The sequence below is a fragment of the Wolffia australiana genome, chromosome 5 (genome assembly GCF_029677425.1).
Source record: "Wolffia australiana isolate 7733 chromosome 5, ASM2967742v1".
Classification (NCBI taxonomy): Eukaryota; Viridiplantae; Streptophyta; class Magnoliopsida; order Alismatales; family Araceae; genus Wolffia; species Wolffia australiana.
Window position 1 is genome coordinate 17578974 of NC_135839.1, and position 26504 is coordinate 17605477.

General features: G+C 35.3%; 2 protein-coding genes across 2 annotated transcripts; one reads left to right on the forward strand and one right to left on the reverse strand.

The window, feature by feature from the left end:
• Positions 1-1142: 1142 nt before the first annotated feature.
• LOC144703137 (Oleosin family protein) lies at positions 1143-1853 on the forward strand. The gene has a single exon (XM_078575230.1). It carries the CDS (start codon positions 1272-1274, stop codon positions 1725-1727), a length of 456 nt encoding a protein of 151 aa, XP_078431356.1. The 5' UTR covers positions 1143-1271; the 3' UTR covers positions 1728-1853.
• Positions 1854-3610: 1757 nt separating this feature from the next.
• Positions 3611-6879, reverse strand: LOC144703606 (ENTH/VHS family protein). The gene is made up of 11 exons (XM_078575810.1): positions 6641-6879; positions 6482-6533; positions 6146-6225; positions 5976-6054; positions 5816-5899; positions 5572-5717; positions 5273-5488; positions 5072-5181; positions 4797-4984; positions 4153-4492; positions 3611-3876 (listed from the first exon to the last, which is right to left on the reverse strand). Exons 1-11 carry the CDS (start codon positions 6679-6681, stop codon positions 3755-3757), a joined length of 1458 nt encoding a protein of 485 aa, XP_078431936.1. The 5' UTR covers positions 6682-6879; the 3' UTR covers positions 3611-3754.
• Positions 6880-26504: the final 19625 nt, after the last annotated feature.

The window sequence follows — 26504 nt, forward strand, 5'->3', positions numbered from 1 at the left end:
TACACGGTTAGCAAATCGTGATGTAATATACTAAAATATAATTTAAATAATTCATATGATTTCTTTAACAAAAGAACCAAAATGAACTACTTTTCCGAACGAAGAAGATACTACAAGGTAAGCATGAACCTGAACTTTGCTGGACTAAAAATCTCCGGAAATCCTCCACACCAAAAAAATCAACGTAGTCATTAGAATAAACCCAGAGCAATTTAAACTGTAATTACTTCGTAAATAAACTAAAACTTTTTAATAGTCATTAGAATAAAAGAAAGTTTACAAATTTCATCGTCTGGAGACGCAGAAAACTCCTCTCATCACTGAGAATTCATTCAAAGGAAAAAAGCACCATTAGTTCTTCTAATATCACGTAAAACTTTCATATAACAATAGTTAAAGCAGTGGAAGCTACAAAGATCCCTGATAGCTAAACCAACAAAGCACCAGTTTCCTAATGAAAAAATCCAAAATACGGTCGACTTCATAACCGAAAAATACACGGATTAAAAACTTCTAACAAAGTATAAAATCCGTGAAAGAAAAAAGACCCCGGAAGCCATGCAAGCCAAACTTCGACAAACAAGCATTACAAGAATCCGCTGTTCACAGAGAAACAGAACCCACAGAGAGTAAATAACTAAACCAACAAAGCATCAGCTTCCTAATGAAAAAAACCAAAATACAGTCTACTTCATAACCGAAAAATACACGGAATAAAAACTCCTAAAAAACATACTACCATGAACGAAGAGATACGCCAAACTCCGACAAACAAGCATTACAAGAATCCGCTGTTCACAGAGAAACAGAACCCACAGAGAGTAAATAACTAAACCAACAAAGCATCAGCTTCCTAATGAAAAAAACCAAAATACGGTCGACTTCATCACCGAAAATACACGGAATAAAAACTCCTAAAAACATACTACCATGAACGAAAAGAGACGCCAAACTCCGACGAACAAGCATTACAAGAATCCGCAGTTCACAGAGAAAACAGAGAACACGCGTCTTCGCTCCGTGCACCGCATGAGTCTACGCAAAACGTGTCTCGAGAATTATCGAAAAAACTCCGAACTGGACACGTAGAAAAGCCGCCTCGCGGCTTCCGCCCAGCATGGAAACATGCAGAAGAAACAAACTACACGTTGACAGATGGCCAAACAGCAGGAAGATAGAAGAGAAAGCGAGCTTCTTCAGCGGCCACGTTCGTCCCTTCACCTCTCTTATAAGACCTCCTCTTCCCCCGCCATCTCCTCGCAAGTCCGATAATGGCGGAGCAGCAGAGGAACATTCAGCAGAGGATGACGGAGACGACGGGGCAGGGGACGCGGCAGACGGTGAAGTTCCTGACGGCGGCGACGATCGGGACGGGGCTGCTGGTTCTGTCGGGGTTGACGATGACGGTGACGGTGGTGGGATTGGTGCTGGCGACGCCGGTGATGGTGCTGTTTAGTCCTGTTCTTGTGCCGGCGGGGATCGTAGTGGCGTTGGCCGCGGGGGGGTTCTTCTTCTCGGGTGGGTTCGGCGTCGCGGCGCTGTCGGCGTTGGCGTGGATATACAACTACGTGACGGGGAAGCACCCGCTGGGCGCGGACCAGCTAGACTCGGCGCGCTTGAAGCTGATGAGCACCGCGCGAGACGTGAAGGAGCGGGCCAAGGAGTACGGCCACTATGTCCAGAACAAGGCCCACGAGGTCACCAGCCAGACCAACCCTTCTCCTTAGTCTCACCAGCCTTGGGCTTCTCCTCTCTCTCTTTATCTCTGTGTCTATCTGTCTATCTATCTATCTCTTTATCTCTCTGTCTGGGACTCTTGCTGTTTTCGAGTAATAACACCCGTGTTTCATGAAGATAGAGGCATATATAGAGGCCTATATAGGCTTATCCCTGATGTGGAGAAGGGTTCCGTGTTGCTACAGTACTGGTATCCTGATATCCCATACCATTACGTGTTCAACTATCGGCTTCTTCCTCTATTTATCTCTCTCTCTTTATCTCTGTGGTCTATCTATCGATCGATTTATCTATCTACCTATCTACCTATATATCTTCCTACCTATCTATCTTCCTACCTTCCTACCTACCTACCTACCTACCTACCTATCTATCTATCTATCTATCTATCTATCTATCTATCTATCTATCCGTCTATATCTCTTGCCCTGTTTTCGAGTAATAACACCCGTGTTTCATGAAGATAGAGGCATATATAGGCATATCCGGCAATGGGTTTATCCCAGATGGGGAGAAGGGTTTCGGGTTGTTACACTACTGATATCCTGATATCCCATACCATTACGTGTTCAAATATCGGCATCTTCCTCTCTTTATCTCCCTCTCTTTATCTGTGTCTATCTATCTATCTATCCATCTATCTATCTGTCTATCTATTTATCTCTTTATCTCTCTGTCTGGGACTCTTGCTGTTTTCGAGTAATAACACCCGTGTTTCATGAAGATAGAGACATATATAGGCATATCCGATATCGGGAATGGGTTCATCCCAGATGTGAAGGGTTCCGGGTTGCTACAGTACTGGTATCCTGATATCCCATACCATTATTTGTTCAAATATCGGCTTCTTCCTCTCTTTATCTATCTATCTATCTATCTATATATATATCTATATATCTTTCTGTCTGGGACTCTTGCTGTATTGGCCCTGTTTTCGAGTTATAACACCCGTTTTTCATGACGATCTGGCTTCAGGAGAGAGATTAGAACAATTTGATACTCGGTACCAATTTGATACTCTGAACTCAGATATCAGATATAGGCATATCCGATATAGAAAATGGGCTTATTCCAGATGTGGAGAAGGGTTATGGGTTGCTACAGTACTGAAATTTAAAGGGTTGGATGACAAAAGGGTCAGGATGGTGGCCATTAGTGGCTACCCATCTCGAGCCCAGATGGATGCTGAACTGGATATCTGAAATGGGCTTTATCTGAACTAGATGTCGATGCAGGTACAGATACGGATACCATTATGATATTTGCATCCTGTCTTTGTTTCAAGGGTTGGATGATGATATAAGATATAGGTGTTGCATATCAGTTTTTTAATATCTGACAGATAATTAGAAATGTAATTGAATAATTTATCCTTTTACTAGAAAACATATAAATGCATAATTAAGGTGTAGGAGATATATATGTCAGTGCTGTATTTCAAGACAATACATGATTTATTTATAGGAATGAACGTTGGACATACATTTGAATGTTCGCTCAACTTATAATGCTAAAGTCATTACTAGTAATAACATTACATATTACTTCTAATTACCAAAAATACTGTTTTATGTATCTAATGAATATAAGTGATAGAATACAGAACACTCATAAACAAATATCCCTTTTATCAATTTGGATTTTGCTCTCATTTCATTAATTATGTATACTCCCACACTTTTCATCAAAAAAATAATGTACACTCCCACACTTCATGTACAAGCAAAGTCAAAACAAGAGGGAACCTGGATTTATTAGCAAGAGATAGTCTCTACTTCATCATAATACCTAATAACAAACATTCAGCCAAAGAAATACCCACGTGATTTCTCTATTTCTCTCTCCTCTCATGTGAACTCTAGAAGGGGCATGATGAGAAAAAATGAGGAATAACCACGATTTATTGCCAAGGGGAAGAGTTTGCTTCTTCATATTAGAGAGAGAAACAATAATCCTCAGGAACAAGAAAGACCAGGTGATTTCTCCAAGCCAAATGCACAAGAAAAGACCAGGTAAATCAGTAAAAGCCTCCGAAGGGCTGCTGCTGCTGCTGTCCCAGGCCCAGGTTGGGTCTCCTCTCCTCCGCTTCAATAGGAAGCCCACCAATAACCCCAACGTCCGACAGCGACACCTTCTTTGCTGCACACAAGAAAACAGGCGCCCAACTCAATGGGAGATCCAAAAGCCTGTATTAAGGCTCGGGGACGGAGGACAAATGGAGGACGATTGTGAACCTAGAGTAAATCACCAGCACTCAACGGGTGCACGGGACAGAGCAAAATTCACAAAGGCTTTTGTTCTGTTTCCATTCTGAGGTCAGGACAGATGACTGATGACGGTAAGGGACAGAACAGATGACCATTTGTCATCTGTTCCCGAGCCTTAGCCAAGACAGCTGCCACCCATAATACTTACGTGCAGCCAAGTTCAGGTCGATAAGGCCCCGGCTTAGCGAGTCAGCCCATATGCCGGATTTAACTTGAAAAGGGTCCTTCTTGAGAGGAGGCTCGCCGCTGCCAAGAGTTGTCGCTAACGGGACAGTGTTAGAGGTGAAGTCGCCAAAAGCATCGGCCTCTTCAAAAGTGGTTAATGGCACAGAAGCAAAGGGATCGGCAGGTGCAGAGAATGCCTGAACAGCCGGGGGCACAGTCGGCTTCCCAGCTGGCATACTGAAATCTGCACCACCGAATAGGTCAATGGTTGATGAAGATGAAGCAACAGCAGCCGTCTGATTCCCGAATAGGTCAATGGGGTCCTACAGGAGAAGAAGAAAGATGTCTCTTAGTACCCCTGTGCCGTTTGTACTGTGATGGTGTGGACAGTCAACGTTTATTGTCAACGTTGGTGGTCAACATTGACTTTATGACGCAGGATTCATAAAAATTTCATTAAATTAAAGTGAAAACAGTCGTCGACGTCAACTACGCAAATTAACGTTGATATTGATGGAATCTTTTCCAACCACTGGAACTCAGTTTAAAGATCGGGACGGTAGACTGAATTAATGGAGTATCCTCAGCGTCCACCATCAACATCAACGAGAAGAGTATTTAGCTGACCTGTTGCTTTGGGATTCTTGGAGCAGCTGATACGAATGTGGCACCCGCGAACAGGTCCACATCATCTGACAGAACAGTGCTTGACGCTGTTTCTCTTGATGCTGTCGCCGGAGCATCCATGAGGTCACCAAGTAAACTGTCTCCAAAAAGGTCCACTTGATTGAAGCTAGTGGTAGTGGTAGTTGATGCTGCATGCCAACGCACAAAATCAGCAATAAAAAAATTGAAAATCAAATACACTGGATCATATTTTACAGAAAGATCAGGACAAGTACCAGAAGTAGATGATCCTCGAGGGTCAAAATCATTAAAATCATCATCTTCAGCGGTCGTTAGGGAGGTTTTTGCAGATTCATGAACAGAGGATGGCTTATTCGGAGGATGCCTGATTATCCATGAGTTGAAATTATAAACTGATGGTATTAAGCAATTAAATAAGGTGGAAATTCTAAGAGAAAAAAAAGGGTAAATGTAACCTGGCATGTTTCTTTGTCTCACTCTTCGAAGATGCTCCCTGGAATTTCTCAGACTCATCTTTCTTGTTATATTTTTTATCACCATCATCACCAAATTGATTATCTTTATAGCTATCGCTGAAATTTTCATACTGGTCACTCCGCTCGAATCTACTGGTTCCATACGAACTTGAACCTGATTTGTAAGTTATGCCTGTAGAGGATAGACCAACATACCTGCATAAAAAAAAAAAATCTAGTATAAGCACTTAAACAGCTTCTATATGTCAACAGATGGGTGGAACGAAGCTCGAACTCACTTGTCTCGGTTGGCGGCAGCTTTGTTCCTGGCAGCTTGCAACTTCTCTTTGTCATTTAACAGGCCCAATAGAGTTTCAGCTTTCTTTCTGACATTAATACCGACGTCTTTTCCATTAGGCTCAACATATTCAAAGCTAGTGAGAGACTGTTGAGACACAAAAATTTGAGAATAAGTGCTTTCATCATTCACAGAAATAGTTCGCCCGAAGAAGATTTGAACAAGAACTTGTAATATTTACTCACGGAGATTTGAAAAGTATGCTCAACAATATCATCAACAGCACGCTCGGAGCCGTTCGCCAACAAGTATTCGATAACAGACAATGCCTGGAAAAATAATTCCGAACTTATAAAAATCAGTAAGAAGATGAATCAATATCTTATTTGACAAAAGGGAACGTACCTTGTACACGTGTCTCCAGTTAGGGCCTGTGGAGGTTAACCTCGTCCAAATCACATCCATAACAATCTGGCACTCGGGGCTTCAAGAAAATAAAGCATAATCGAATGATAAGATGCATGAAAAGAAACAAAGAGATTGAAATTGAATTGCAAGAAAGTCTGTGGAAATACAATTTTTTTGTAGCCCGGGAGAGTTCTGACAAAGCGGATCCATGAGGACCCCATGGCTCATCGTTGGTTGCATCGAGAGCCTAACAAAAGTAGCACGATTTTTATGCAATCTAAATTGCGTAACCAAATATGGTAATTCCAAAGTAGATGAACCCGATTTTTACAGTCTGAGTGGCAGAAAGATTAAAAATATATCTTTAATTCCACGGATCGCCGTTCTGAAGAATATTTCGAAAAAAAATTGTGGAGAGCATAAAATTGTGAAGAATGGACATTATGTGCTCCGATCCAAATAAAGGAATCAAATTCTAAACAAAATAAAAGTATCATGCTCACCTTCTGTTCTATCTCGGGCACCTTGAGAACTTTCAAATTGACCTCTCTCTTTCTGTAAACATCAAAGAGACAAAGAACATTGTTTTAAGATACCCATCACAAAGAATAACAACTTATGCAACCTAGCACACTAAAATAAAGCGAATTGAAAAGGCATACATCTCCCGAACGGCCTGATCCAGAACCTTCATGAAATCCATGATGTCGGCCAAAGAATCTTCAGATCCCAAGTATGGGAATATCAATCGAACAAGTTAGATAGCTGGATGCGGGGGGCAAGAAGAGATGCAAGGATTTTCACCGCTGATGAACAGTGCAACGCGGTGATCCAAACCTGCGAGATGGATCTGAAATCCCCTCTTCTTAGCTCTAAGGTTTTTTCCCTGAGCGGAGAAATAAAAACAAATATCTTTTGTATTTTGGTCTTCATCTGAAGTGCATTGGACGGTTGTGGTGGTTTGACAGCCGTCCAAAACAAACGGCTCAGATTGCAAGTTGGGCCAGAGAGATACAAACTGGGCCTAATGTCCATTCCAAGGTGTATAGCCTTAAGGCCTGGAAAACATAGGCCATCAAGAGGGGAACTAGGGAATGACGGTTTCGGTCTCGGTATTGGTTTTTGGTAAAAACCTAACCTTATACCTAAACTTTGGTACGGTCTCAGTCCGGACAAAACCCCTTTGATTTGGTGAAATCTAGGCTTGTCGGACGGACGACGGACAGTTCTGTATAATTTTGTGACCCGTCAGTGTCAAGAGCCATGGATGGATGGCTGAATAAAAAGATTTTGGTCATCAGTAATCCGTGATCGATGATGGATGACTGATGACGAAAATGATGGGACGCATGATGGAGGATGTATGATGGTATTTTTCAACAGTGGATGAGCACAACCGTTGTCTTTGACGCGCATGATGACATTGTAGATGAGGATGACTATTGACGAGGGGGATGATGAATGTCGATGAAAGGGATGATGATTGTTGACGACAACCATTGACATGAGAAAAATGACCATTGATGAGGGGGACGAGGATCATTGATGACATGGAAGAAGATTGATGACAACCATCGAGATATTGGTGATGACCGTCCATGAGGGGGGATAATGATCAATGAGAACAAGGGCAGTGACTGTCCATGATGGGGATGACAACTATGGGTGACGGAATGACTACCGTCAACAACTGGGACACTACTACTTCTGAAAATGCAATGATATTTAAATTACTCACTTAAAACAATCTACTGAAAATTGATCACTTTCGAAGGAATCATCAAGGTGTGCAACTCTATTTCGAATCAATGCATAAATAATTATTTTTATATTAGGATATTTACACATTATAAAATATGGAGCTTGAGCATTTTGAGTTTGAGAATATTTAAAATGATGTGCATAAGAAGTGTCATGATTTTCAGAATTATGATCAAGGAAATCCATAAAATTTCTATGAGATGACTGAAGACTGTAATGATATTTTCACAAGGAATTAAAATTGCTTGTGTGAATCATGGGATGCCTCATGAGGATGAAAGCGTTCATCATTTTCATGAGGATCATATTATCAACAATTCATTGTAGAATAATATGAATTCATTTATGATAAGGAAGCAAAAATATAAAAAGACGTCTAACAATGATTATGAACAGTACAAGCAACATAATTTTATACCTGCCTCTGAAGACTTCTCTTGATTTGGTTCACTAAATTTACTTTCACAAGGAACTAAAAGAAAATTACCAAATAAAAGGAAGAAAAAAACCAAATGGCCACAGTTCCCGGCAACATCGTCAATTGATAGACTCAAAAAAGGGGTAAAATTATGTCATTGATATTTGAGTTAATCAAAAATAATTTAAAAACCGTTAAGTCAAAAAATAATTTGCTTGTTAGTGATGAGCAAGGGTCACCTCAATAGGGAACAAATGTTAGGGTTAAAATACCCTTTAAATTATGATTTACAAAGGTTGAGAGGAGATACGCCTAAAATAGGAGATTATGATGTGATGAATATGAGGTCGTAGGAGGGTGATAGGAATAATAATATGAGGAAAAGGTAGGAGGATATGGATAGATCAAATGAAAATGAGAAAGTGATATTGATAAAGGTGTAAAGTGATGATGGATAGAGAAAATGAATAAGAAGATATGATGATGAAATCGGTGAATGGATGTGAGTGGATGTGGATGGATGATGGTGAAATAGAATGGTTGAAGAATAGATGATGATGATGATCTAGCTAATGGGATGTGATGGAAGAATGGATGAGTAGTTGTCATATGTAGAAGAGGATGATGAAATAGATGATTTAAGGTTTTTATATGAGATCAAAATCGAGATCGAAGATGGCTGTGGTATAGTGAGATGATAGAAGATGGTGATGATAAGGAGATGATGAAAATAAGGATGCAGATCTAACTCAAGGGATGTGACGAAGAAAAACTAATGTAACACGAGAGACTAACCTTATATCCCTATGTTCCTCTGGGATAAAGAGATTTTTATGATGCATATCAGCCTCTCCACTTCTCTGTTGATCTTCTAGAAGCATTCAAGACACCAAGAACACTCTTGATGGACCTTCAAAACTTGACTTTCTTTCAATCTGTCTCTCTAGGAAGATTTAAAATAGTTTTTCTAAAATTCTAAGGCTCTATTTATAGATCCAACCATATGGCTGGAAAGAGGCGAGAAAAAGGAAGGACCACTTGAAATTTCAGCCTATAAATCCTAGATCATCAGAAATCACAATTTCATTTTTCTCTCTCCTCCGAGCTTGGAAGTCTAGAAAAAGTCAAAGAGCCCTAAAATAATTCCTAAAATAGATATTAATTCATAAAATATTAGAAATATGTTTTTTGAATCTGAAAAATGAAATCTCTTGGAATATATTCCGAATAAAAAAAATTATGTTCTTTCAAAACCATTAAAATCATAAAATTCAATAATGTCATTCTTAAAATAAATTTAATCATTTTAGGATTGATAACACATACATATTATGAATTTAATGAAAAAATCTAAATATGTTCTTATTAACCTAATAAAATGTGTGTTATCACCTATTGTAGAGTGAGATGCAAGACTATGAGAGCAAGTTGTGAGAGGCATGCAAGACTATGAGAGCAAGCTGTGAGAGGCAATTGATGAATTGGTAAAGGCACACCATAATGGGTGACAACGTGATAGGGTAGCAACCTTGTTATGATATATAGGGCATGATGTCATACAGGGCAAGCACAAGCTCCTCCATAAATTTCTCTATATATTGATATGAATCTTCCATATTTCACAAAATCTTATTCAATAATTTTCTTTATCCCTCTTCTCTATCATATTCCACCCATGTCGGCATCTTCATCTCTGAATTTCTTTCTGTGTCACATTCTGATGAAATATCCAACCTCATCAGAGTCCTACTCCAATATGATTTTTGAATCTGATTATATATTTTTTCAACAATAATAAAACCTGTGATCAAAACATCTTATCGGGATTTTAATCTTATCAACATATTATCTTGTTTGGAAATCCTGATTAGAAGTTAACTTTTATCATAATGGGAATCTGACCAGTGTCAAATTATGATCATACATTCTATTTATTCAGAATTTAACTCTTATCATAATCAGATTCTGTTCATAATAAAACCTATGATTAGATCCTCTTATCAGTATTGGAATCTAATCAAAATTTGATGTTAATCAGATATCTCAACCAGAAGTTGACTCTAATCATGATATGAATTTTATTAAAATCAAATTATGGTTGATCTTAAATTCTTCTCAAATTATTGATCTGGTTATAACAATATTGCCATTATAATTTAATTTTAATCATATTCATATTGTGATCAAAATGAAACCTCCAATACAATGAGAATCTGACGGACATTGTATCTTGCTCAAAGATATATATCAGAAGTTTATTATAATCATGATGATGGCCTTATGAGCAGAATGAAACCTTTGCTCAAGATTATAACATAAATAATATTTTATCTCAATCAATATTTGATACTGATCATAATATGAATCGGGTCAGATCAAATTGTTACTGTATTCAGTTTGTATTCAGTTTCACCCTTCTGATCACTTGTCAAAGCTTCTTCATAGTTTATTTTATGTGATGCTTATTTCTATTTTTTTTTTAGACATTTTTTATTTCAATTTCGTTGGCTGGAGGTTTTAGTTTAAGTTGTAATTGAGTTTATTTTTTATAATAAAATTTTATGATTAATTTTGAAATATATGCTTTTTATTTTGAGTTTACATACGCCTAATTATGATCAGAACCCAAGAATGATCACAAGCATGTCTACATTTGAGAGAAATGTCTCACTCGAAATGGAGAACCCGATAAAGATAGCTACCTGGTGAGCTTAGGTGCCAATAGAGTATTTAATCATGTTGTGCTTCCAGCCCACTAGTATTGGGTACTATGTATACCTTGTCTCCCAAAGGAGGATCTACACACCACTAAAACCTAATTATGATTGTTTACCATGTTGACATGTAGCTGTTGAGTACAAATTTCTAACGGACTTAAACCAGAGAAATAAATTTACTTTGGGTTTAATTTAAAGTTCTAAGCATCATTAATGAGTATGTCAACCCTCTTTGCTCATGTACTGGTCCAGTTCATAACTCTAATAACCTAATAACCTTTATTGGAAAAACATAATAATTTAAATATACCAAACATATTAATTAATTAATCATACATTGAGTCAACCAAATTGAGTGATTGTGTTGTCAGCTCATGAGGTGTCAACACTTTTGTTAACTTAGATCTATTGTTGTGGAAGGTAGTATGTGAACTCTTTCATGGAAAATTATTGTCAATATTTATGTATAGTCATTCATTCGGGTGAGACTCTTGTAGTGACTTAGGTTTTAACGTAAAACCCCAATATAAATTCTATTTAGTACAGATGCATGAAGAAAAATGATCATAGAACACCGTCCTCAATATGTCAACCATAATGGCCAAGGATTTAGCTACATCTTTCTTGATTCAATCTCCTCTTGAACTCCATCATATTTCCTAGATATATTATTGTATTAGAGCTAAAAACATTTAGAATTCATGATTGGGAAGTTTTAGGTCATAATCAAAACACTTTATTTCCTTGGTTTCTTAGGTCTGAGGATCACTTTCACATTTGTGACATAAATCAACTTAATTAACTAGGCATAATATAATTCAAGGATTTTTACACATCAATTTAGTGAAATCTTTCCCAAGAGAGCACCCATGCTCTGTTAATCATGTATACACATTAGCGGCTATATGAGTGGGAGTTGACAGTAATATCCTTATCAAGTATTTGTTGAATATGAATGTTTAGAACACATGTTTAAATATTAGTAATCATTGTATTATGATGTCATCACAATTCACTTAGTCATTGTGTATTCAATGACACTATTATGAACATCTCACGAGAAGTTATAAATAAAAATCCATTACAACAAACATAAACAATATATAGGAGTGAGACAGGCTTGTAGGCCACATAAATCTATTACTAAAGTTTCTATGCAGACCTCTTAATATATTGTATTAATTTGTGTGTTGGCAAAAAGAATAAGGAGATGATTGACAGAAGGCATCTTACTGCAAAAGGCATTATCAGTCATCATGAGATATACCCATTAAAAAGAATGTTTATCAACAATTCCTGATGGATTTTATGTGGCTGTTAAGTCAATGATGTATATCTGTATATATATGTATAATGCTTAAGTTCATTAAAATAGATCTTTGATTTTTATGAGATGATAAAATAATATTTATTTACTAATTTTATTTTATGATATTTATAATTAATTCCTTGATTAGAGGTCATCAAAAACTGAATTCTGATGAGACCAAAAAAACAATGATCACTAGTCTCTTAATGTGCATTTTAAATATATCTATTCAAAGGATGTTCAAGATGGACATGGGGCTATCTTGAAACACTAAAATTATATTATCCAACTTATATGATGAGTGTGGAAAATCTTGTGGCCACTAATGTGGAGACGATAAGGACATAAAGTGGGTACACTTTAAGTAAAGAGTTCACTAAATTGATATGTATATATCCATTATGTCAATTGTGTTGGCCCATGTCACCATGGTAAACAATCCTTAACCTATTGAGTAAGTTAAATAGATCTTTGATAAGTAATACATACGTTTGTGCAATTAATTAATAAGTCAGTCATCAAAGGGTATGGGGAAACTAAATTTATTAACTAGATTGGTACATGGGCCTAGTGGATCAGATGCACAAGATATATGGATGTTGGTGGATATACTTAAATTATAAAGTCTTATATGAAAACTGTCAGAGTATGTGCAGATCACGAGGGCGCCCATTTTAGGTGCCCATGCCAGCCAAATCTGGGCCCCTTTCACCACTTCTAAAAAACTCACTCCCTCAAGTGAGACTGAATGGTGAGCAGATAAACGAGATCTTTAAGGAGGACTAAATATGTACCGGAGGAAATATAAAATCATATTGATCAAGTGAATATGTCTAGAGGTCGGGTATGTGAACGGGTTGAAGATACTCTTCTAGGAAACATACCTAAAGTGAAATATACTCCACATAAGGTGATATGATCACAGCTGTTTTAATGCTCAATTGCTTGAAGTATGATTTTGGATGTTGAATCAAGTGCATAGAACCCAACACAATAACACAATATGTGGGAGAAATACAAAAGGTGTCCAGAGCACACTGAATTTAAGGATCGTAGGATGGTTATATTATATATTGGATTAGTACACATCATGAACTCGTAGCTGTTGTAGAGAATAGGATGTCATCAATGAGCAATAAAATTTGTACACAAAAAAGGGTTTACATAAAAAATCTCAAAGGACGAGGGGAAGCTATTGTGAGACTTATATTGCACACTTGCATGGTTTTTCATATTTATGAATCAGGTCACCAGTCAACATTTTCAACAGGTTATAGCTTCTCTAAAGACTTCAGTTTCACATCAATGAGGTGGTCCAACACATCAACAAACATACACTTTTCTCAAGCATGAAATACTTGCAATAAGATAACAGTCATCCATGAAACATTCATCCATTGATATGTAGGAAAATATGGACCAGTAGGCAGAGCTGTTGAAGGCGATTGAAGTTATCACATCAGCATCATTGCATACCCTTCCACACTATCGTTGATAGTTGCAAGCCAACAAACTTAAGAGAAATCTCATGTAGTGAAAAAGTTCGTGGCTTGGCGCAATAGCACCATAAATAAAATCTTCATTCTATTAGTTCCCTCAAGGTCACTAAGTCAGGAATTTGATGTATATACTGTAAAATTTTTCAATAAGGAGAAGAGTTTACCTTGTCTTAGAGGTCCAGCATGAGAAAAAACTTGCTCCCCTCAAATAAAGTAGTGAAAATAGTAATATTGTTCATGTGCCTGATGAGTGCTCTAGCATAACGACTGTTCTCCAAATAAGAGTAGTATGGGGTACAAGAGATTTTGTCTTTTGGCTAAGAGCATAGTGCTTGTCACCATGTAGTCATGCCTCTGGAAGGAAAAAACAAGAGGTGGTAGAAAGCTATCATCAAATCAGTATGATATTATTATTCACTATGGGGATTAAGCCACACCAGTATAAAAATATCATGTTATTCGTAATTTTTTTCCTCAATGTAACTTTACTAAAGGTGAGAGTAAAAAACCAAAAAATGAAACATAGCTCTCTCACTTAATTTATAGGTCTTGTTAGATTATATAATGTCACTTTCTAACCAGAAAAATATTTACCAAGTTCAAGAGTGGTATATAATAAGGGATAGAGAAAGGACTTCATATTTATCTAGTAAATAAATATGATAATTACATCCAATCATATCAAAAGGAATCATGAAGATGAAGTCATTGGCTAATCAAACTGAAAAAATAGTGAAAAGTATTTCCAATGAGTTTTATCATGTAAGTAATTGAATAATAAACAATTAAAACAAATTTCTTTGATGAATGTGTTCCAAATTAAAATAACTGTGTTTCTATTTCATGAGAAAATGAAGAAAGTTCCATAATAGTTTTTAGAGATCAAGTAGAAGTCAGTTTAAACATGTTCTGGCATTAGTGAATATTATTTAAAGACTGATTTTCAAATTTTATTAAAACATATTCATAAAAAAATACCTTCTATATAATAGTCATAATCAAGGTTGATGTCAAAACTGGTAACTTATTTCCATTTACAATCAAAGAAGAAAATGGTGATAATAACAGCAAGAAAGGACCTATTTACTGGAAAACTCTGTGGTATTCCGTTTGTAACAAGGAGAAGGTGTATTTGTTTATTATATGTAAGGGTTAATGATCAAAGACATAAAATACCTTTTAGATCATTTAGACTTATAACTTTATTCATATATTTGTATATTTATTTATATGTCCTCTATAATTTTCATCAAATCCATAAGATAAATAAGGGGTGAGTATAACTTCACAAGAAAATTGAGCTCTTGTATTTGTGGATGGTAAAGATGACCAACAAGGATTTTACAAAAAAAAATTATCTGAGGCATTAGTTCATAGATAGTTTGAGCCATTTGATTCAGAAAAAAAATTATTCGATTGCATAAAAATTACTATAGAAATTAAGTTTTAAAAATAAGGAAACAAGGTCTCGGTTATTCTATATGCACATACTCAGTTTTTCATGAATTTTATTGGCATTTTTGGGCTGAGAATGTCTGTTGAATCAAACAAAGACTTCAAACAGGTAGCCATCTTCATTCCTATTTGGTATCGCCTTAATATTGAAATTAACCACTCAAATTTAATTCTCATTTCAAACCATTTCCAAATGTCATGATGACTTATTGGTTTCATATTTTATTGTAATTGGGTTTTCATGGAGTCTTGAATTAATATTTATGGTCATCAAGCCTGCATTTGATGAAATTTGCAAGTTTTTCAGGATGTAAATATTTTTCATCAATTGTGAATTCTGGAATCAAGAAACTCAACCAGCCTTTAGAGTGATCAGATTTATATCCATGATGAAGCTTGAAATTAATTGTAGGATATTTATATTATTTATAGTTGCCAAATTTTATAACATGTGAGAGATCACATAATCAGTAAATCTACAAGGTGTATGTTATTTTATGATGCAAAACATTGGATCTATGGCTACACTAGCGGCAGTTTGGTAGGAGATTGTTAGTATGAATGGTAGATTACCAATGGCACTAGCTGAAATGTTGGTGAGACTGCAAGCAACATATGTTGCTGAAAAATTGTACCCAAGTATGGTTGGGGATGATGGAAGTATATGTGGCTGGAAAACCAATGACACATTATATACCTCATTTAATGTTAAAAAATACAATGTATTCAATATATTGAACGTATGATGCTTATAATGAAGTCAATGAATAAATGACCTGAATTACTGAATTATGATGAGCTCATAATACGAAGATCACTAATCTTTAACAATGTATTCAAAATATTCTCATTTAAAAGATACTCAATAAGGGCATCAAAATATATGGATAGAAAATACTATGTAGTCTCACACATCTAATGAGTAAGGCTGATCTCATTTCCATTATTGTGGAGATCTCATAGCCATTAGATGATACTTTTTATAGAAAAAAGCTCATTGAATTGCTCCATCTAAATGCCCAAATGGTATTATACATAACTATCAATAAAGTATTCATGTCACAATTGTGTAAGTGGTCCTTAAACCTGAGACACCGATTATGCTTTGTGAATGGAAGATTGTATATGAACTATGACTTACATATGAGTTCATATTCATGAAATTCTAAACCACCTTAATAGGGGAGAATTTCAATTAGGGAGATGACTGGGTAGTAAATATGGTATTATGTCCACTTGGTATTGATAAATATTGTGTGGACATCAAGCCAATAACACCACAATGTTTTCATTTAAATTCATTGGAAGAAATATTTATTAATTATCATTTATATGTGGTGTTTATAATGAAGTCCATGAATACCTTCAATGACCTAGTGAATTGTGATTAGATCGTAATACAATGATCATTGTTCTTTAAACATGCATTCTAAATATTAGTATTCAAGGGATAGTTGATGTGGACATCAAATTATCTAGAAAGAATAACATTATCTGATCCTACTTAGAATATAAGTATGACTGATCATTTGGCTGTTATTGTGGAGACACTAAGGACATATGGTGGGTTTCTCTTTGAAGAAAGAGTTCACTGAAAGGATATTATAGCTAAATGTCAATCAGATTAGTTCATGACATGGTTTTCTAAGTGTGACATTGACATGAGACACCAAGGACCTCTCGTAAATGTACAACTATATTTTGACTACAACTTACGAGTATCTAACCATGGGATTCAAACAAGTCTTAGCTCGGATATAGTAAGAAGCACACAAAGGTAATGATTGCTCAAGATAAGATCATCTGCCCTCAATATTGGAGGATATTAACTCAAGAACGACGATGGACCTGAATATTTGGCCAGCCAAATATTCATTATCCATGATAGGATAATGAATATGGGAGAAGACATTATCCATGATAGGGGAGGGGCACCCATTTTAGGCACCTAGGCCAGCCAAAGTTGGGTCCCCCCCCCCTTCCCCCTTGGTTTTTTCTTAGTTTCTCCATTCATCCAAGAAGAGTGTCTTCATAGTGAGAAGATCTACAAGAGCTTCAAGAAGAGTTGGAGTGGAAGAAGTGGAGATCCAATAGCATCTTGATCGTGTGGATACTTGTACATGCCAGATACATTAATGGCTTTAGAACAATCTTCAAGGGTGCAAGGCAAGGGTGGAACAGTTTCCCCAGGGGATACAGTTCATGTGTAGTGTTTTAGAGATTGATTTGGAATTGGCCATAGCTTTTTTTTCATAGAAATGTATTTTTTTAATCTTCAATAAAAGCATCAAAACCCAACATGTTTAAGAGGAGATAGCTTAAGGAAAATGATATAATGAACCATTAGTCAAGGCTATGAAATATTAAAGAAAAATTCAATGATTCACAAATGCATCAGAATAACTAAGAAAATTGATTAGGGTTTCACAGTTGACCATATCCTAACTCATTTAGGAGCTTGAAGCACATGAAGGACCATATGTACACAGTACCTGATGATAGAAATGATCTACGAGTTAGTTAATACACTTATATCTTCTAGAGCATGAAGCGTAGCTTAACGCCCCATGCACTAAAAAAACAACCCATCAATTGGGTTAAGTATATCCACAATTAATCTATATGATGACGTAGATAATTAATTTGGAGGTCTAATAAAGTTATTTGGTGATAAGCCAAAAATAGGGGTACATTTTATGCAATTTTTAACACTTGTCGTTGTCAATTTTAGCTTATACAATAAAATTTATAAAAACTCCACTTAAGATGTGTAGTGATAAGTACGAGTGTCATCCAAGGGAAGCCAGTAAGGAACTCAATTTGATGGTTTTCTTGGTAATTCACCCATAATTAGAGTTAATTTGATCTTCAAAGAAGATCAAATCACCCTAATTAGATAAGAAATTTAGAAAGGGGGGTAGAAGAGATGGGATGAATAGAAGAAATAGGGAGCTCTAAATTGGCTTCTTTGATCCAAAGAAAAGGGTCCAAGGGGTCAATTAGAGAGGTTGAGAGTTAAATTTTGATTTAAGTTGGTTGGTTTTGTAGGTCTTATAATTCAGAAATAACTACACAATTAGATAATACAAAGGGAAATTTACTCTCCTAGAAATTGAAGTTTTTAATAGTTTTTTTAATGTGCACTGGGAATAGCTAGGTAAATCTCTCATTCTCTCCTCTCAATCTCAGTAAGGGCCTGTACCTTCCGCTCAAGCCTAGCGATTTAGAAGTTCAGACCAAGATCAAGAAGAATGAAGACCAAATTTCACTAAAACATCATCCAAAATACACTAAAAGTTCAAATACAAACAAGAAAAAGGTACCAGATAGGTTCATCCAAGCTAGAGCTCCTTTCTGTCTTGCAGCTGTGATAGAGCACCATCAAGAATGACCCCCTCCTCTCAAAATTTGGCTTTTATACCTAGGTAAAATAGAAAAAATTACCATTTTACCCCTAATTAGTAATTAATTTATATCTATCAATGTAGGCTTGATCTCAATGATCCAACCATACAGATAGAAAGAGGTTGTCAAGACGAGCAATCCTATAAAAAAATCATCTCAATCGGACTTTTGTATCAAAAGTTATGAATAAATGAATTTAAATCAATATTAGCCATTGGATTTAAATACATTTATTTTTAAATTTCTTTTTAAACTGCGCGCTGATGTGTTGCCCTCCTACTGGCCGGCGAATTTTCAACTTCTCCAGGTGGGTTCCTTCTCGTTGCGCCACGTACCCCCCTGGTGAAAATAAAAACAGAAAAAAATTGAAACGTCGCGAATTGTGTACGTTTTGCTACGCACGTCCGTGTGCGTTTCATCTTCGCTTTAACAAATTGGAATGCGCCTCCTCACTGCCCATGCATGCGCATTGTATGCACCATGCGGGCGGTGAACTTACCTCTCGGTGGTGATCCTCATCAAGTGCTGTCGGATTTTCATCCGACGACCACGATAAGGCCACGTCGACACCTGAAAAATGCCTCTGAACTTTTTGCAGAAAAACCCTTTTAAAAATGCGCAGTTACAGATGACGCCACCCAAAAATATTTGTGTATCTGCCCTTTGCGCCTCTCTCCTCTGGTTTTTTTCCTAAAACATTAAAAAAAATATTAAATCATTTGCAATAAAACCTTAGAAAAATTTAAATAACATCTTTACGCTTGCAACCACGACTGAGAGCTGTTTTGAGGGTATCATTGCAATGAAATTTTACAAAAAGCCCTTCAAAGTTCAAAAATAATCTTAAATACTCATTTTTTTTCTTATAAACATACCTTTTTTTCTTGGAAAAAATCCATTTCTTCTTCAAATAAATCTCAGAAAAATCCTATAAAATCCAAAAAAATCCTAGAAAATTCATTGATTCATCCCGTTACTGATAAATATCGACATTAAATATTAAACTTGCCATTTTCATTCAAAAAGAATTATTTCAAGCTCAAATAAATCCCTTAAAATTCATAGAATTAACAGAAAATTAGGGAAAAATCAGAAATCACTTGAAAATAGTATTTTCATGTAAATAGATGATAACAACCCCATTTTAAGCTCTTTAAATGCATAAAATTGTGCTAATAGCATGAAATAAAGACCGAATTTAGGGTGTCATCATTTGGTCATTGGAATCATTAACTAGACACAAATAGGCCTAAAGGGTTAGAGGGTCACAGGGAAATAGCCTTTTGAATGTCTAAATATAAAGTTAAAGTTCACCAGTTTCATGAAAAATTCCTACTAATATAAATGAGGGAAGGTCCTTAAAGAATTTTCCTAGGGAAAAATTGTTCAATTTCTAACTCTTCTCATGATGCCAATAGTCGACGGAAGGATGATGATGGAAAAGTAATAGGGCTCATTAAGATGAAAGAGGAAATTCAACATGAAGGGATCACATGGATATTTATAGAGGCTAGATACATGAGCAGATTAACCAATCTCACTTTGGGGACTACAAAATAATGAATTTGACGTGTGCACAAGTGCTTAAATCATTATCCTTACGTCAATATGACACTATTCAGAGTCTTCTGCAGCATGAATTGATCAAGTTTTATATCAACAAGGCCCTCAAACCTAAAAGGAACTTAATAGAAAGTGGGAATTGGATGAAACACCTATTTTTCACAATTTTCCTAATTCTTCCCACACTTTGCTTCATCATTTCCCTCATTATCACTAGATTGTGATGATATCCAGGACTATACTAGGTTCATATCCTTGGCCAAATAAGAATGGTAATTTTATCATTATTATCAGAAGATATTTGAGGTAAAAAAGTAGACAGAGAGCCTTACTCAACACCCCTTTCCCCTCATTAACAGAAGCTTCAACTAATAGGATTAAGTTTAGAGACTAGTCTAGTAAGAAATGCACACATACCTCTTATAATCCTTAAAAGATATGTGATTAGGATTCAATATGAGTTTAAACATAGCCAGGATTTAAAATGGATAGTGAGTATTCAATCAAGATAGGAAACATATAGAGGGATAGGATTACATCCGAACGTAGCTGTTATAAATCGTTATAACAGCTATGAATGAATCACTGGTACCTTTCAAAATATAAACTATTATATTTATGATAAATATGAACACACATATACATTGCTGATTGTTTGGAATAACTATATCTCTAATGACTTATCCATCATGTCATGTTCTTCCCCTCTCTCTACCCATATTTCTTCTCATCTTCTATACTCTCTTCATGATTTCTTTCAAAGGATGGCTATAAAAAATTTGTCATCATTCACTTATCCTCATCATCAAAGTGGCAAAAAATACTAAACAATGATTCAATCATTTTAGCAACAAGCTTTTTTTGTTTCTATCGGGACCTATTGGTATCTGTCAATATCTACCGGTACATGTTGGAGTATTTATTGATTTCTTACTTGTATTAGTGTACGATGTTTTTGAGCTCAATCAAATAAGGAATTCCAATAACTATTTCATTAAATAAATTCATAATGTATATCCATGACAAAATATTTTTTCTCTAAATATTATTCAAATAGTAATTATTTTTGTTAAATTAATCACACGTGATAAAATTATGTATTTGAGAATAATTAATACATATTCATAAAAAATAATATTTTAAATGTCACATATCAATAAAAATATCACATCAAAATTATAACATTATTCTAATGATATAAGATGTGTTCAATTGATAAAAGTATTTGAAGTGTGTCTATGGGATACAGTTTTTGTACCAAAAACTCATTTCTTGGCACCATTTTTTGTGAATAAGTTAGGTGAAGATAATAGTAACTTTCTCATTGATTATTTCCCCCACAAGGTAGAACCCCACATATGATATGATTCAATTGTCTGGGAAGAAGTTATAATAATTAGACATGATGGCAAGTGACTATCTCACAATGATACTTTCCATCACATACGAAGAGTGGATTCCTCTAAATATTTTTTAGATGAACATCCAGATTTCATTATTTAAATATGATAATTTCAAGAGCAAATGTGTTACACCATAAAAAATTTTGAGGGCTTACATCATCATGAAAATTGAGTATCAATTTGTACCCAACATTAAGCTTTGATGCGATAAACCATAAATTAATCTTAAAATATTATTCAATGCTCTAATTCAGGCAAAAAAACATTAATCACTCCTTAATATGAAGAGAGGAATAAAGGGCTGAATCCATAGACAGAAGGTACTAAAAAACTAAAATTTTCAATTTTCACGATTCTTCTATTTTTTTTAGAATTAAAACCAACTAGACAGAAGAAAACTAATGAAAATAATTTAAACTGATTTATAATTTTAGGGAAATATTTATTTTATTTCAAAATGATGTATTCTAGTTATATAGACTTCTGGGATATCATCAGATTTTTGGATTTTTATATATCAGAAAAAATACAACTAATTAATTTAATGTTGAAGAAGATTAATTGTGGTACTCCTGCTCGTGCTCTAGTGGCCTTGGGTGCAGGTAGTTATGAAATATGTGTTAGAGGCCCAACATTGGCAGCAGTGAACAATGGCTATTTGTCGTGTAGTGTTTCTAATGTAACTTTTGCTATATTTGCAAGTTTTGGACATGGTTGGTGGGATGATAATCTTATTCATTAACTGGAGTGATAATGTAAGAGAAAAATGAGAGTATCTGAGCTCAGAGGATGGATGATCACATGAAGCTCTTGGTCAACTGCTCCAATGATCAACAGAACAATGAGTCATGAAAAATAAAATCACTCCTTGCCAGATACAACTTGGAGGAGGAGGACAAACTTAAATAGGAGAACCTCCCTGATCTTAGTTTCCTTAACCTACTTTGGAAGACCAGTATTGCTTTATCCAGATCTCAGATCCGTCTCCACCCATCATATCAACTTAGTAAGAAATCCCCTATTTTGAATTTAAAGAGTCCCTCATGGATATCAATTTTTACTTCGTATTGGGCCTTCTTCTATGCATTTGAGCTGATTTTATTGTAGCTATTTGCATTCAGATTTTATTAGCTATTTAATTTTATTTAAGTCTTGCATATTGAATAAGCTCCATAGTAATGTGAGAACGTGTAGACTTGAGTAAAAGGAGTCTAGTGGAGTTGGTCTCTTGACTCTATGACTACACAAACATAGGAGTTATTAAAGAACTCGTAATTGTCTATTTTAATCATAAATGATGAATATATGTGCACAACTGAACATAAATGATGAAATCAGACATTATCAACATGTACTCTTGTGTTAGAAAAATTCTATTATTCAATATGTAGTTGAATCTCTTCAAGGGACTCATACCGAGTTAACTTCAGAGCCTCGTTAAGTTAATAAAGAAGCATTATTGAAAGTAAAAATAACACATTTTTGCAATAATGATGGTGAAAATCACTAATTGGTTGCCATAAGATAAATCAGATGGCTACCTTTGGCGAACTCAAAAGAAACCTAAAAAATATTCATAATTTTTTAAAAATAGTTCTTTAAAATTATTCTAATTAAGAAAAAATTTAAAAATTATATTCCAACATAAATAATTCATATCTATAAGAAGATAATATCATAAAAATCAAAAACATAAATTTTAACATAAAAATGTAATGTAGGAAAATTATCTAAAATAACAAAAATCCAAAAAAAAAAATATCATTAAAAAATATATTAAATTATTTTAAGTTTGATAACCACACATCTATAGTCACGTTAATGAAAATGAACATAATGAATCATAGAATTAGTGAATAAGTAATGTGTTATCAGAACACGATCTCTTAGAAATGTTCGCAGATGAACTTCTACTTTTTCACGACCATTATAGCCTCTATTATTTTGAGGACTAATCAAATTTTATTGAATAAATTTTAGTCTGCAATTGATACACTAGAGAATCACCTACATGGGTCCCAAGAGTACCAATTAGTGTTAAATGAATACCATTTCTTAGAGGTGCACATGCAGCAATGGAGTAGGTAGAATATCCATCCCACTTGAGAGAGAAGCCAAAGTTTAGCCATTCCAACAATTTTAGATCCAAAAAGAAGTTTGATTTCACCCATGAGGATAAGAAATATTTCATTATCTACTCTGTTGTGTAGTTTGTTGGCATATTTCCCATCTCTGCAATCTCTTCTTGAGGACTAGGTAATATTGAGGATACACCTCTTATAAATTTCAAGTGCTCTAGAGTAATGATTTCATTGATGGAGCCCAAGAAATATACAGAATTGCAATACAAAATATTCTAGAGCTGAAGTGGGTGATTACAAAAAGGAACCTAGCATTGGTTATCATGAGTCCCCACTAAAATGGTGGCATACTACTGGGATAGCAAAATCTCCATCAATTATAGCTTGAAAAGTAGTTCCTTTCAATTTGAGGCCTCTATTTCTTCCTCCATTAGGGTTCTACCACGCCACCCTGCGCCCCCCTTCGCTACTCGATGACCCCCACTCGCCACCCGACATCCCCCACTCGCCACCCGACGCTCCCCACTCACCACCCAATGCCCCCCACTTGCCACCCCCTTAGCCATCCGACGCCTACCCCTCCCCCCTGGACCAATCGTCAAGCCTCTCTCCCTAACGAGGAGGATACTAGAGAACTGGCTTCCAGTAGCCTAGAGGAAGATGACTACTCCATATTTGAGTATTCAAATACGGACATGACCCTTCCACTCGGTCACCACTTAGATACACCACACTCGGATCACATATATAAAAGTTGATCATGGGTGCACCATACGAGCTGATAGTTACATGATCCCAAGTCTTATTTGGAATTCTAGAGGGATTGTGATAAATTGCAAATTATAATGTTAAAATGATGAATATCACATAGGCATATATGTTTTACTAGTCATATTTGCATGTTATCATAATTAAATGAACATAAATGACTTGCACTATGATTTTATGATTTTTTTTAATTTTTAGTATTTTTTAGTATTTCTTTAACCTCAGTGCATTGAAGAATTATTTTTTGCAGGGCATAAAATACTTGGCTAGAGGTTGGTAAGGGTTTTAATAATTTTATGGAATTTTTCCCATGTTGTTTTAGATTTTTTTTGACCAAGAAACAATTTTTAAAAGTAAAAAAATTATGTCCTACAATTCATTTGACATTTTAAAAATATAACATTTATTAAATTCGTGGCATCCACGTCATTCACCCAAAAATTCGGGCGAAGGATTGGATGCGTCAAACGAGTGAATTATTGACTCATTATGGCATCGCAATGCGCGATGCCATAATGAGCAAATCATTACTTCAAAAGGAACTACGTGGCGCGGGCGGCGAGGAAAAAGGTATATCTTGTTTTTTGTTTTGTTTGTTTTTTCATGCAATAAATGCACGTGAAGAATCAATCTTCGCGTGCATTTATGAAACAGGAGTATTATGTGTGTTTAACACACTTAGAATTGATTCGCTGCGTGCATTGATTGCATGCGGCCATCAATTTTGCGTGCATTAAATAAATTGGTAAGTTTACCTCCCTTTGTCTTTTTTTTATTTGAACGTGAATAGATGCAGGAATGTGGCGCTTTCAAAGCCGTTCAAATGCAACGAACAATGATTGCGGCCTTTGGAAGCACACAACAACGTGTCAAAACACGATCTGAGGGCGGAGATATCAAGCCAGCCAATCAGAAAATGCCATAGTGTGGGGGAGAGATAAAAGAAATCCAACGCCCACGATTAATCGCTAGTAAAATGGCGATATCTTGAGATCTAGTTGTCCGATTGAGCTCAATTTTTTAGGGTAGGTTTGTCTTTTCATCCTCTACGATCCAAAAGGCCAAAGAAAGTTGTAAGAAGGGGTAATCGACCTATTGATCGAGATGGACACCCCTATGTGTTTTGGGTTGGATTTTATAACAGAGGCTGAGAAGATGGGAAAATTCACTTTTGAAAGCTCTCCCCAAGGATTTTGCCAGGAAGCACACAAGTGATGCTTTGGAAGTTGATAGATCTCGGCTCATCACTGAAAGTTGTAAGTTTCTAATTTGAATTTTGAACTTCTTCTTGAACAATTCTAAAATGCCAAGGCATGGACAAAATGTACATGCCATTGAAGTTGATTTGAATGGAATTTAGCATTGCATTTTGATTTTGATTCAAGATCTGACTTTTAATCCTTAGTTTTATATTGATTTTCATCCAATTTGGCATTTTAGATCTCTAGATTAGGGTTGAAATTCACCTTTCATTCATTTTCCCCCAAATTCTTATACTTTCTCTCTCTAGGTTAATTTGTCTACTTTCTCTCTCTATATTTATAAATTGATTTTTTGAAATTCAATTCAACATATAAAAAACCTAAATACAAAATTTCATCCAAAAAGTCGTGCATCTTCATGTCCAATTTCAAAGTCCCTTTCTTGATTATTAATTCCTAATTTTAATACATAAAAATTGTCTTCAAACATCATCTTAAATAGAATATTGGTATTGGAATTAATCTGATATAAGAATCAAAATTATCCTATCTAGAGTGTCTTGACCGAAAATATTCAGATCAAAGTGAAGCTTCTACTTAATTTAGATTAATTATAAACAAAACTAAATATAATTAAGGTCTATTAAATGCAAAAAATTAAGTCATTATTGAATTCATTTAATTAAAATAAGATAAAAATTCTTGCTTAGTGCCTCCCTGTGGTTCGACTCCTTGCTTGATATATGCATAGTATTTAGTGATTAAGAGATATTATAAATTTTATTGTACAAGTCTAAAAGCAAAAATAACGACACATTTTATACACCAAATTTAGGCTTATCAATTTGGCAACCTTCTCAACCAGTTCCATCTCCTTTCACTCATCCATGAGCACAAACTAATAATGGTTGGGCTTATTGAGCTGATGACCACATCGAGTAACAC